Here is a 14428-nt window from a genome sequence, read left to right as displayed (position 1 = left end):
TCAGGAACATCCAAACATGTTTCTTAAGGGAGCTCAAACCCCAAGACTAGAACGCCTTAAAAATGTTTTTTAAAAATTGAAAAAAAAATTTTTGGAATTGTTTCTGTTTTACAGGGTTTGAAATGGACCCATTGTTTGTTTTTCACAAACTTTCTGGTGACATTTTTAATAAACAAATATAAATGATTGTTAAATAAGTGAAAATTTTGATACTCATTTTGAAAATGATTTCAATAAAAGATCACAAAAATAGCAAAAAGGGTCTTTTTAAAAAAAAATTTCATTTCTGAAAAAAAGGCCAATTTTTAATAACATTTTTTTTCAAAAATATCTTTTTACCAGCTATACCCAACAATATGCTAGGGGTGCAATCTGGCTCTGCACTATGGCATCGAGCCCTGGAAGTGAAAAGATTATACTAAAGCTAGAAGACAGAGCAATATCCAGATATTACAAACCCTGGTTCTCTTGTGAAAAAGAGATGGATCCAAGCCACTCAGCATTTGGATCCAGATCTGAATTCCCCCAAAACTTGGGGGGGTGCAGATTTGGTGTTTTAGTCAAGCCCACATCTTGCCTAAAAACTGACGCAAATTCAAGGTGGTGGATGGATTCTTGTTGTCCCGCAAACTGGTCCATGCATCGTCATTTAAAAACACAATGTTTTGTCAGACATCTGAGGTTTTTTTAATGCAACTGAGTTAGGTTTTAAATGGTTTTTTGAGGAAAGCACTTAAGCACAATAAGTGCATTAGATGCTTTCAATGTATGTGCAGATTACATGACAATTATATTTTCTATACATGTACACACTGTCGCATCATCAATATAATGCGTGATAAAAAAGGATGAAGAAACTGTCAAGCCTATTGTATCTCTTTACAGCATGGGCCTTTCATAGCTCATAATGGGCCATCATTCAAACTGCTGGCAGCTTAGAAGAATGGGACTTTCCTGCATCAGGTATAGATTTCGTTTAAACAATGGCACGTTTAAAAACCAATCTGTTCATTTCCCCAGTTAAAGAGACGTCACAAAAAGAGACAAAAGCAAAGAAATTCAAAGCTCTCCTTCCTTTCCCTTTCACCTTGCCTCCTTTGCCCTGCTCACCAGGCCATCCAGCATGTGCTGTATGCTCAGAGCTGCTCCCCTGGCAGAGAAACTGGCCTGTTTCAGTCTCCATGAGAGAAGATTACTGCTGAACTCCTGCCATTCTGAGCACATTCACGATTTAAAGATTTTCTTTTGTTCCTTCAACACTGTATTTGTCAGACTAAGGCTGCCTTAATCAAATATGCTCGTGGTTAATGTAAAATGGCCGCAGGTTTATTGAGCGCTGGGGATTGGGGCTGTAAACGTTGGATTTTAGGGACTGTCAATCAATTAAAAAAAGGGGGGGCCTAGAAACTGCAGAGTTCTGGAGGGTCTGGGGGCCGGAGGGGGACCAACCACTGCGCCCTAAGGGGAAGTAACAAACTGTTCCCTCTTGTTCTGAGGCAGAGCACCCAGCATAAGGCATATCAGGATAGTCTCTTCTTTACAACAGACAGCCCATCCAACTCCCAGGGTATGGCTACACTTACAGTTCTGCAGCGCTGGTAGTTACAGCTGTGTTCGTACAGCTGTGTAGGGCCAGCGCTGCAGTGTAGCCACACTGACAGCTACCAGCGATGCAGTGTGGCCACATTTGCAGCACTTGCAGCGCTGTTGGGAGTGGTGCATTGTGGGCAGCTATCCCAGCATTCAAGTGGCTGCAACGTGCTTTTCAAAAGAGGAAGGTGGGGTGGAATGTGACAGGGAGCGTGGAGGAGACAGACAGAATGGATTTTTGGAGTTGACACTGTTCTCAGCTCCCTGCCTTGCAAGTTCTAAGGTCTTGTGCCTACCTTCAATCATTTTAAAAGTTCTAACTCCCTTCCCCCACTCCTCTCTCATTCACTAATTGCAAATTATGCACAGCTAAATACCCGTCAGACCAGATCAGCAACTGCTGAACACGGACTTCCGCCTCCCCCTCTGCCGTGTGAGCGTGCTGTTTCTCTCTTCAAGCAAACAGCTGTGAACATTCCAAAGTAATTCCCCTGCCTGCCTCAGCTTGCTCAGCAAACAGGAGCTGTGTTTGTTTTTTAAATAAGCAGTTTGGCTGAACTCCGAGCTCTCCCTTTCTTCCGGTTTGTTGTGGACAGGAATTCTGGGATACCTCCTTATACCCCGGAGGTCAATAAAAGCACTGGTGGGTGTCCACACTTGCTGACCAGCGCTGGATCACCAGCGCTGGATCCCCTACAGCCGAGGCTCGACCGGGTGTACAGCCAGCGCTGCAACCAGGGAGTTGCAGCGCTGGCCGTGCTTTGCAAGTGTGGCCACATCCTAAGTTGCAGCGCTGTAACCCCCTCACCAGCGCTGCAACTCTGTAGTGTAGCCAAGCCCCCAAATTATTGAAAACAGTACACCAAAGAGCACAGCTTTCCCTTGTAGAACATGGTCAATGTGATTGCTACCATTCTCTTAACAGGGCAAATTAATGCATGTCATTCCCTCCACCATGTTCTCTCTCCCCCTCGTTATCTACGTTCCTCCCATCTTCTCTTCCATTGGTCTTCAGTGATCTCATCACTTGCCTTTGAGACAGCCACTATAACAAAGGTGAGTAAAGTCAAACAGAAGTCAGGTCCTTCCTGGGTCATCTCTTTTTTGCAAGAACTCTTTCCAGATTCCTGCAGCGTGTGGCCTTCTCCATCACCATTTTGTTTCTTGCACTAGAGTATTCAGTTCTTCACCCTCAAAATACATCCTGGAGACCAAAGAAAGTGGGAATATTCTGGGATGCATTTCCAAAAAGACCACGTGTAGAGGCTCCCTCACAAACTACTGGTATGGTTGCTGCTGCTGTGATTCTAGTTTCTGTCTCCTCCATCTGCTTTTGCTTCTGCTATCTCCATGTGTCAGTTGCTTCAACTTCCTCTGCTGCTGCTGTTGCCTGATAATCTAGGCAGAGCCCAGCAACACGGTTAGGATTGGAGATGTCTTATCATTTCCTCTGCTGATTTGCAAGTCACACTTACAAGCAGGAGAATTCTTTGATCACAGATAAAGCTAGCGGTGAAAAAAATAGATGGAATAAAGGCATTCAGGTATCAGAGGGATAGCCGTGTTAATCTGGATCTGTGAAAGCAGCAAAGAGTCCTGTGGCACTTTATAGACTAACAGACGTATTGAGCATGAGCTTTCGTGGGTGAATACATCCGACGAAGTGGGTATTCACCCACAAAGGCATTCAGTGGTCCAATGTTGATGTCAGAAAGGCACCTAGCAAAACCCAAGTGAAACCACTGACTAGAGACACTGATGTAATTAAATTGTAAATAAATTACCTAGCAAGGCTTTAGATAAAGCTTAGAACAACCTCTTTAACATCTCATTTCTTTTTTGGAATGTGACAGTTTCTCTTACATACAGGCTAGATTGCAACATGGACTCTGCACCCAGCTTAGATCCTGATATGGGCGGCCCAGGTCTTGGGTTAGGGTGCATTGGAGTAAGTGGGGTTACTCCCCTGCTACCTCCCCTGCTGGAGGAGGGAGAGGTGGGGAATGGGTCTGTGGGCCTTGAATCCCAATCCTTCACGGTGTGGCAAAAGGATAGGCCAGTGTGACCCAGAGACCCCATAGTGCCTTAGGCAGATTGTGCATCAATCTCCTGGGACAGATTGATGCACAATCGTTCACTGAAGGGTGGCACGTGAAGTGTCTACTGAGAGCCAATAGCCCCCTGGTTGTCACTGTAATGATCTTAGGGTTCACTCAACAACAAACCAGTGAATGAGATAGGAATAAAACTTGTATTAAAACAAACTAAAGAGCTGTGGTGAACAGCTGTACACAGCTACACTGTGTTCTCAACCCCAGCTTCCGGGGCTCATCTCTAAATTACTAGATTCATAATACTGTCCCTAACGAGGGTGCGTCTCTAAATTATAATCTTCCACAAACATATCTCTGCAGTCACAATCATTGAAACGTGTGTACGGATAATATTTAAGGGGTTCTGTATCTATACTGATAATTATGTTCTCAAGCTATTGGAGTTAAGTCAGGTCACCAGCAGGTGACATACTTTGCAGATGTTGCTTTCAAGCAGAAGATAATGAATGCCTATCTCCCTGTCTGGCTATTTGCATACTGTATATTGAATCCCTCACAATGCAAGCATACTTGCATATCGAGTCACACACAAAAGAAGAGATTGCAAAATCTACAAGATAGGAAATCTGCCAGAATAAACAAACTCTGTGTGTGTGTGCGCGTGTGTCCTGTTTATGAATGCAGACAAAGAATTGTTCTCGTGTATCTTAGGTTGCAAAGTGACACACTGGGTCCTTCACTGAGGAGGCAAACTGACAGCATGTTGCCTGTCTAATGAAAGGGGAGTCTGAGCCAGCCTGACTGTAAAGTGCTTCAATCTTGTTCATTATGTCTAGGTTCTAGAACGAGTTTATATGTAACCATTTGTTTCCAGTACTTCTACTTGCTGCTACTTGAATCTCTGTGGGCTCTAAATTTAGGCTTGGTCTACACTACTGACTTATATCCTATAACTACATCACTCAGGGGTGTGAAAAACCCACATCCCTGAGCAATATAGTTATACTCACCTAACCCTGGCTTCTCCTATCAACACAGCAACCACCTCTCGGGGAGGTGGAGTACCCATGCTGATGGGAGAAGCTCTCCTGTTGGCATAGGTAGTGTTTTCAGTAAGCGCTACAGCAATGCAGCTGCAGCGGTGCTGCGCTGTACGTGTAGACAAGCCCTTAGATATGCTTACAGTGAAATCAAGTATAAATGCTGCATGTTATGGAGCGGGTGATCTGAGATGCAACTGGTAAGCTGGGGTGTGCTGTTTTTTGGAAGCAGCAGATCAGTGAATATGGTCAGCGTCCAGTGGACCAGGGACTAGACCAGGGGTAGGCAACCTATGGCACGCGTGCCGTCTTCAGCACACGAGTTGATTTTCAATGGCACTCACACTGCCCGGGTCCTGGCCCCTGTCCGAGGGGCTCTACATTTTAATTTAATTTTAAATGAAGCTTCTTAAACATTTTAAAAACCTTATTTACTTTACATACAAAAATAGTTCAGTTAGCTATTATGGAAAGACCTTCTAAAAACGTTAAAATGTATTACTGGCACGCGAAACCTTAAATTAGAGTGAATAAATGAAAACTTGGCACACCACTTCTGAAAGGTTGCCAACCCCCAGACTAGACACTCCAGGGAGCTGCTCGGAGAGCTTCAGATTTGGGGTGTGCTAATAACTAACCTGTAAAGTAAGTAGGGTTGTCAACTTTCCAACAGCTAAAAATCAAACACCTTTGCTCTGCTCCCTCCTCCATGGCTCTGCCCCCTGCTCACTCCTCTCCAGCGCGCCTCCCCCCGGTTTACTCCCTCCTCTCCTGGGACTCACCTGCTGTGGGGAGAGTCAGGCTGGGAGGAGTTGATGCAGAGCCTGCCCACCTGCACAATCAGGAACCAGTGAGGTGTGGGGGGATCAGTCCCCAAAGCAAGGGTCTGGAGCACAGCAGGACATGGCGGGGTTAATCTCCGGCTCAAGGGGGTGGGGAGGGGGTCAGTGCCCATAGCAAGGGGACAGGCAGGGAGGGGTTGGTCCCTGTAGCGAGGGCCGGGGCAATTGGGGCCTGGCGGGAGTCAGTCCCTGTAGTGAGGGCCAGGGCAATCAGGGCAAGGCAGAGGCTGGTCCCTGGAGCGAGGGACCAGGGCTGGGTCAATTGGAGCATGACTGGGGCTCGTCCCCAAAGCAATGCTCCAGGGCAAGGACGGGTTGGTCCCCATAGTGAGGGGCCAGGGCTAGAGCAGAAGAGGGAACAGAGAGAATCTCCCCCAACCCATGGTGGCAGCACCTCCTACCTTTGGGACCTGGTCCAGAAGCCAGCCACTGCTCTGTCAGGCATCAGAAGCTCCTCCACGTGGCTCCAGCTGCAGCTGCTGCTCTTCCCGCCCCGCAGTGGCAAAGGTTGGTTACTGTGGTGGACCTGACCAGCCAGGTTCCCTTTTTGAGCAGATGTTCTGGTCGGAAAACGGACACCTGGCAATCCTAAAAGTAAAAGCAGGGGCCTGAGGGACGTGTTTGCATTGCCCGTAGCTGGTGGAGTTGAGGACTGACCCACAGCAGGCACAGGCATGGCCTCCTCATGCCAAGGGCAGCTGACAGCGAGGTCTCACAACTCTGGGTTCCCCCTGGAAGCATCACAGCCAGCAGTACATTACCCCCCCCCCCCCGCCTCCCAGAGCCAGAGGAAGCAGGTGAGGTAATGTGACTCAGGTGTTTTCCTGGCTATAGTTCCTAGTTCCTCCTGGAGTGATGTAGCTCATACACCTCTGGGCTGTACTTTATATCATAGTGCAGTCCAGTGAAAGTAAAGGTGTTTCAGAATTACCCTAGCCCAAACTGTGATACATTTACTCTATGTGAAGCCCCATTGAAGTCAATAGGTGAAAATCTTGACTCCACTGAAGTCTATGGAAGTGTTACCATTGATTTTGATGGTGCCAGGATTTCACCCAATGCAGAGTGAGGTGCTGCCAGATATAAGGAAGGGAACCATATTCCAGTTCTCTGTTTTTAGATTTTTGACAGTTGTCATGACAGTGTTTCACTTGTTTTCATACCGTGTGTTCCAGAGAACAGGAGAGCAACAAGCAAGCTGTTCTTATACATTTTATTGACAGTGTACATGTTGATGTATAGTACATTACAATACTGACTGCTAGGTTCTTTATAAATGTATAGTTCATTTTAACTATCTTAAAATGTTCACAATAAAAATTATTAAGATACCATGCCAACATTTTGTAACAAATTATCACATTAATTCCATTTGATTTTCATGACATACATCTCTGTACAAAGGACCCCATATCACAGTGCATAAGGTCACAGTCATTGAAAAAATAAATAACGTGATAAATAGATTTGTGCTATTTACAGTTTACAAAGTAGTCACTTTGATTTCAAACTGAGCAGCTCAAGAAATGTGTCATAGTATTAAAGAGGTACCGCACCTCTGCAGGGTGCATTGTAAATGCCTGCAAGTATGAAATAAAGGGAAATTTAACAGGATCAGAAGTTATTTCATGGTATGTCTACATGGCAGTCACAGGGTGTGATTGCAGCTCATGCAGACACACCCAAACTAGCTTTAATCTAGCTAGCTTAGGTACCAGTGCAGCGAAGCCAGGGGGCAGCACATGCTTCAGCATGGGCTATACAAGCCCACCAAAAAGCATGGGTAAACGATAGAGAGCCAACCTTCACTGAAGTGTGCACTGCATTTTCATTGCTCCAGTACGTGAGCTAGCTAGATTAAAGCTAGCTCATGTGTATCTACAGGAGCTGAAACCACACCCCATGACTGCACTGTAGACATATCTTCAGTGTTCACAAATAATGCCAAAGAGTTTCTGGCAACAGAGAAGACAGTGGGAGCCAAATTATGCCCTTGGTTACATTGGTGTAACTCTGATCTAACTCCATGGATATTACAGTAGTTTCACAGGTGTAAATCCAGAGTAAGTGAGGGCAGGAATTTGGTCATAGCTTTGTTGCACAATTTGAGCCATTTTGAACATAATTGCTGCCATGTTAGCAGGTTTATTTCTTTGCATGCAGAAATAGTATATGAATAATGGGCATAATCTTGCTGCAACAATCCTCGAAAAGAAGAGGCTCAGGGTGTAGATTTTTTGGAGGCTTCCTGTCTGACTCTGATACATTCTGATACCTTTACATACTCTTACTATACATCAACCTCCACAGTTGCCTTTCAAGTTTACCAAGATCATCTCAAAGATCAACAGACCTAAGATTGCATACATTCTTTGTGCAGAAATAAAAAGAAACATGATTAATTACTTACCAGCAATCGCCTTTAAGGTAACATGAAAATGACACTAGTTTCCCATTACCATTTGCTTCTTTCAGGCAGTATTATTATTATTTGCATTTCAGAAGTATGGTAACATGCAGAACATGTGATACATGAATTGCCATGTTCATCACCCATTTGAGCGAATGTAGCAGGTACTACACATACCACCAGTTTCAATGCACAGATGTGCAGGACTTTATTGTCTTCCCTGGGAAAAAGCTTCAGGACTCCACACATTGGTGCACTGTGTTCTGCCATGGGTACTATGATGAGGCCAGTACAGTAAAAGCTACTGGAAACAGATAAATGCAGGTTCAAGATGCCCCCTTGGAAAGTTTTTTAATATGTGCATATTTTGCTCTCGATATTTTAGCGGTGATATGTTCGAAATTATAATGTACACTTGGGCTTATTTGAATGGCATTTTTTCTTTTCTTTTCAAATGGTGCATTGATCACTTGGGTACACAGTTTTTAAAAAAAGCTGAAAACTGGTTTTGGTGCAGCACTGCTGGAACTAAATTCCTTAGGAAGCCTGCAGTTAGCTAACATCAATCCTGCCACTCTGCACATTTAGAACAAGTTAGAGCTCCGGCTTAAAGAAATAAAAAGGAAAATATATATTAAGTACTCGTACAAATTTTTACATTTCTTTTTAGTGTCTGATCACATGTAAGTGAAGGATATTAAGCCTGCTACTACAGAATTTTATGTCTCAAGGTGCTGGATTATTTAATAGCAAAATTCTTTGGTTTCACTTGGGTATACATTTCATTCAGTGTTGCCTTAAATTACATAAGAAGCTCAGAGGTTTTCCTTGCCAGGCAGTGCTCATAAACTCCACTGAGAACACCTACCCGGGTTACAAATACATGACATACCATTTCAATCAACCCAGGAATGAGCTTTGCGACGGAAAATGACAAAACTAACAGGTGAGAAACTTGTGCAACTAGAACGAAACATGTGAAGAAGAAATTGAAACAAGTGCATGAATTTTAAGCTCATTCACAAAGGAATTCAATGATAGGAATGGAAATTCTGTATAATTAGAGTGTAAAAATAACACTAGGAAAAATGTGGTGTTTTCTCTTAAATATGAACATGATCCTTAATAAATAAAACCCAAATCAATAAAACTATATATAAATAAATAAAATAAAATTGGCACACTAATAATGACTGAGCTAAGAGGAAAATGGACACCCTGCTTACATGGGGGAAGACTCACGTGTTCTTCCAGGCTGAATTGCAATCAAAGAGCAGCGCTCAGATCATCAAATAGTCACAATCAGCCTAAAGCTAGCTTTTAAGTTTAGGTTAAACAATTCAGGGCCTGATCCAGGTAATACTCCCAGTAAAATCAGTGGGAGTTGGGATGCAGATTCCCACTGCAGAAACAGGCCCTAAGTTACAAAATTTTATAACATAAACACTACAGCATATGTGTGAATTCCTAGCCCCACTGAAGTCAATGACAAAACACCCATTGATTTCACTAGGGGCAGTTCATCCCATGACTTGTCACTGTGCTACTTTGAAGGAGTCGTAGAGGAAAGGAACTGTTCTGCAATCTGCTTTCCTTCCCTTTTCATTGAGAGTTTACTGTATTTTGGGGGTAACTCTTTTCCTTACACCTGGCTCCACTGAAGACAAATGACTTTTCATGTCGTATAGATTGTGAAACACTTAGAAAGGTGCACACTTTGTCATGAGTTTTAAAAACAAGGGGGAGAGAGCAAGTTCTGTCATTTACAGCAATGTAAATCCATAGTGACTTCTGCAGGGGAGTCTACAAAATACGAGATGGAGAGGAAATGAAAGTGATACGAAACCCAGAGACCATCTGTTGTTTATTTAGGCCCCAATTCAGCAAGGCACTTAAACACTTGCTTAACTTTAAGCATGTGACCAGTTTTATTGAAGTCAAGCTTTGCTGGATTGAGAATATTTTTTTCTGGACTAGTACTATTTTTCAATTATATTTTCTTGGCAACTTTTGTATCACATTAACAGTTTCCCCTCTCACATCCACCAGTTTTCTTTTCACTCATGCACTAAACATTAACTATATTATGCAAAAACACAACAAATTCCAGACTCCGCTAGCTTACTCTCTGCTATGATTAATAGAACAAACAGATGCAGATTTTTACATACACAATGTGAACAGATGTGATTTATAATTTTGCCAATTCAGGGAGGCAAACATGAATCCCTGCTTTTGTTTTTTACTGGAAAGCTCCCAAATGTGTCATGTTTTTCAGACCATATGAGTGATTTTTTTACATTCAGAAGGCACAAGTATAATATTACTGGTATGATATATATCATCTTGAAGATATTTAGACAGTATAAAACAAGCAGCTCCTGACCATCAAAACAATTTTTCTCAGGTCGCTCAGTTTATCTGCATGGCTTGGATTATATTAATTTCTTTATTTTTGTATATGGATAAAGTGTATAGAGGTAATCTTCAGAGTAAGCTAATTTACATGACAATTTTTCATCAAGGCCCTGATACAGCGCATAATACTTCTTTGGCAAAGTATATATCCCTGCTCACCTGGTCCCGTTAGACGAGACTTTTATCAATAATTATTTCTGGTAAGCATGGTAGATTATCTGTAATATTATAAATGTTAGACATGAGGCTGAGCCCTGGGGTTCAGAGTCAGAATTGATTCAGAATCCAAATATCCTCCAAATTGAAGGGTGGAAGAAATGGGTCAGTTTTCTAGTTGGGCCCATTATAGAGATGGGACCAACCTGTGAAATTTGGGTCGAATGTTTTGTTTTGGGACAATCTCTGGTTAGGACAAAATATAACAGATAGCTGTAGAATGGGTTAGCTCAACCATGATAACAGCATCCTTTTAGGCAGCATAATTCTAATCTATATTAGCACACCCAATAATTCCATGCCTGGCTGAGCAGCATGTTTAGGACTGGCTGCCAGGTAACCAGCAGAAGATCTTTAGTCTTTTGGGGCTTGCTTGGCTCCGAAATATCCAGATCCAATCTGCTTTTCAGTCTTTGATCCCATAAATGTGTAAAATGATGCAACTTGTTGCTGCTCAAATCGCTGATGACTCAGCTGATCACAGGGGCTAGACTGTAACTTGGGCCATGCTCCCATAGTTTAGGAATCCCCATTATGCCCCACCATGGGCAACCTAGGAGTTGCATCTGAATATGAGAGGGTGCTGTGAGCTTGCTACTCCCCACTACCCACCTAGCAGTAAGTAGGTGGGGAGTGAATGGAGCCTTGACTCTGCTCTCCCATGCCAGCCAGCCCATACAAGCCAATATAAGGGGCATAATAAATTACTACCAGAACAGGACAATTATCCTCCTGGAATGGAAGGAAGAAAAAGGGGCAGGAGCTGTGTCCTGGAGGCACAATCTAGCCCTGGCTTGCAGCCTTTCTACAATATAAGAATAACACAGGTGTTCATAGATTCCACCTCTTCCCACGTTAAACCACAGTGAAGGTATTTTAAATGCCATTACATTTGCATTCCAGTGACTTACATGTACTGGTCACACTTGCCTATTTGATAAAGCCTCTTAATCAAATGCCATTTGTTGCCATCTTTAGGATGGGTGAGTTCAACCACCTGAGTGAAGGGGAAAACTCCAAAACTTAGCTTGGTTACTAATACTGACATTTGGAACAAAGAACAGTAAGACAAATAATAGATATGTTGCCCTTTTTCTTTAGGACTGTGTTGAAAGGATCCCATTCCTATTAAAATTCAACAGCAAAATACATTCATTAATTGGTACTCCCTGCACACATCAAAACATAGCCTGAATTATAACACATTGCCTGGGGTAATTAAGGTTGTGCATGCCATTTTGCTTGGAAAGGAATTATTGGTCACATATTAGTCAGATAAATTTAATATATGCAAAGGAACCTCTCTAATCAATTTTATTTCCTAAGGATTTAAAGTATTTTTGTTGACAAATAATGGGCATCTTGATATATAATCTTAAATGCAAAATATTTATGTATTTAAAATGCATCAAATCTTTAGTAATCTGAAAGATGTTTTACTATATAAACATTAAAAAATAAAAAATAAATCTATGTATAAAGTTAATTGTGCTTCTTTAGAAACCTTATATATTTTTTTCATATACAACTTTAAAATACATTTTAGAGTTAAGAAGCAGTTTCAAAATATATTAAATTCTTTTGATGAATCTTCTTTGTAACTCCACTTCAAACTGTGACATTACACAGTTTTGGTAATGTTACTCATTATTCTGAGCCAGATTCTGTTCTCAGTTATGCCCAGGAAAATTCAGAGTTACTCTTTTAATCTAGATTTATACAGGTGCAAAGAAAATCAAAATCTGGTTCTGTGGGGTTAAAATAATTTGGCTCTAAAGTAAGACATGCTTTAAAACTTCCTGCATACTATCTCCTGATTAAGGAGATAGTTCCCATGACAGACTTAGTCTTGTAAGAGTTGTTTATTATATGGATTACTTAGTGTTGGGTACCCATCTCTATTAAGTTTGTGGTTACAAACAAAAACAAAACAAAATGGAGAAGATGCAGCAGCTTCTAGATTAATATACTACTAATGAAATAAATTACCCCCCAAATCCCTGATGCATCATATTGCAAGAAGGTCTGGAATGTGTTCATGTTCTATTTTTCAGATAACAATTGCCACTAGAAACTGATGCCCCATTGGGCGTTAATCTTTTAGTTTCTTCTAAAATTACAAGTGGGCTTACCAGTACCAATGCAAAATGTTACTTACAGGCTTTAATATTCCACAAATGTTAGTTTATATTTGTACAGTATTCCTTGCTGATGGTAAAACACATTTTTCAAGTATGAATATTTTGCACATATATTCTCTTTTGAAGATTTCAGATTCTATTACTCTTAGTGTGCATCATCAAAAGTGATACGATATTAACCATTTTCTCTTCTTTCTCTGTAAAATTGTTCATGTGTTCTTCACACTTTTTTAAAAAAGAGTGATTAAATATTCAGAAATCACCAACAAAGGCTTATAAATGTCAATGCAGTTCCTCTATAAACAGAGCACTTGAAGGGGAAAAAAATATGTCCACAACAGTGCATGCCATCTTATGTGCATCGGACTTTCTGGTCCTGTAGCTCCGATGCTTTAATGGAATAAAAAAAAGTTCTGAGCCAGCCTCTTCTTTTTCCACGGGCAATAAATGTCAAAAAAAGAGAGAGGAGAGTTTTTTCTAGTCTTGTTCCGATTGACTGTGGTGCATTATTGTCTACATAAGGAGAATGAAAACCACAGCAGAACACCATGAAGATTGGACTTTTGAGCGCTCTGCATGAGATCCACAAGTTGGATGACTGAACAGCAATACCCAAAGAGGAAAATGCTTTGGTTGCCTTGAGCTAGCATATTAAAAGAAAGGTTTGTTTTCCTTCCAAGTAAGTAAAAGTGCTTGTTGGATGACAAAGCAGGAAAGAAAATCAGATTACTGATGAGAAGGTAGAAATGTAAAATATCTCCTATCATTTATAGCACAAGGAATCAAGAGTATTTCAGCCTCTCTCATGGTTGTGGCTTGTTTTAAAGATCTTTTCGGCACATTGGAAAGTTGACAAAGGTGAAGACATTAAACTCTATCAATACAGAGAAACATAGGAAAATGGCATAAAGAAACAGCACGTAGAAGCCTAGTTTCTTGTCAAGTTTCCATTTATTTACATGGATTCCACCCACCTGCAAGTATACAAAGTGTTAGTTAATGGAGCCTCAAAGGACACAAATGCTACAAGCTTCAAATGAGGTCTATTTGAATCTGCTGTCCTTAAACATGCTAAAAATGCAGTCTTGGTATTTTACAGATCAAAAAGGACAGTGTTCATTTTTTTCAGATAGAAATAAGGCACATAACTGATCGAGTTAAACATGAGGGCTTAATTCTCAGCTACACTAAAGTCTCTTTACACTGCTCTAACATATAAAGTGGCCTTTAGTGGGTGTAACTTAGGGTGTGTTTACATTGCAACTGGAGGTGTCCTTGGACAGACATACAAGCACTAGCTTTGATCAAGCTTATTTGCTAAAAACAGCAGTGTAGCCATGGCAGTGCAGGCGGTGACACAGGCTAGCAGTCTGAGATCCTAGGTCACAGGTGGTGCTAGCCCATTGGGAGCCCTAAGTAGGAATAGCACTGTCTCAGTCTTAGGTAACATTCAGGCAGTTAGTCCATGCTGCCACCTGCACTGCTGTGGCCGCACTGTTATTTTATAGCATGACAACTGATCACAGCTAGCATAGGTATGTCTACACATGCTGCAGCATAGATGTACCGCAAGTGAGTGGTATATTTTCAGAACCCTTCACAGGGTCTGAGCTCGGCAAAGAGCTTTTAATGTAACTGAGAATCAGGCCCATAAGTGTATAGTTTCAATATACTCTGAGTTATGCAGCTCCCATTAATTGCTTCAGCCTAAATTATC

The 14428-nt window shown here is 41.7% G+C and overlaps 2 protein-coding genes across 4 annotated transcripts in view; one reads left to right on the top strand and one right to left on the bottom strand.

Annotated features, from left to right (window-relative positions):
• Positions 1 to 14428, top strand: part of ATXN3 (ataxin 3) — a 464297-nt gene that overhangs the window by 125588 nt on the left and 324281 nt on the right. The window lies entirely within an intron of this gene.
• Positions 12029 to 14428, bottom strand: part of SLC24A4 (solute carrier family 24 member 4) — a 154637-nt gene continuing 152237 nt past the window's right edge. For both annotated transcript variants that reach the window (XM_050953271.1, XM_050953272.1), the window contains exon 17: positions 12029 to 13685. In XM_050953271.1, coding sequence (XP_050809228.1) covers positions 13533 to 13685 — 153 coding nt within the window. In that variant the 3' untranslated portion in view covers positions 12029 to 13532. The remainder of the gene's footprint in view (positions 13686 to 14428) is intronic.

Source organism: Gopherus flavomarginatus, chromosome 5 (assembly GCF_025201925.1).
Source record: "Gopherus flavomarginatus isolate rGopFla2 chromosome 5, rGopFla2.mat.asm, whole genome shotgun sequence".
Lineage (NCBI taxonomy): Eukaryota > Metazoa > Chordata > Testudines > Testudinidae > Gopherus > Gopherus flavomarginatus.
Note: the sequence above shows the minus strand (reverse complement) of the source record. Positions and strands in the feature narration are given on the sequence as shown.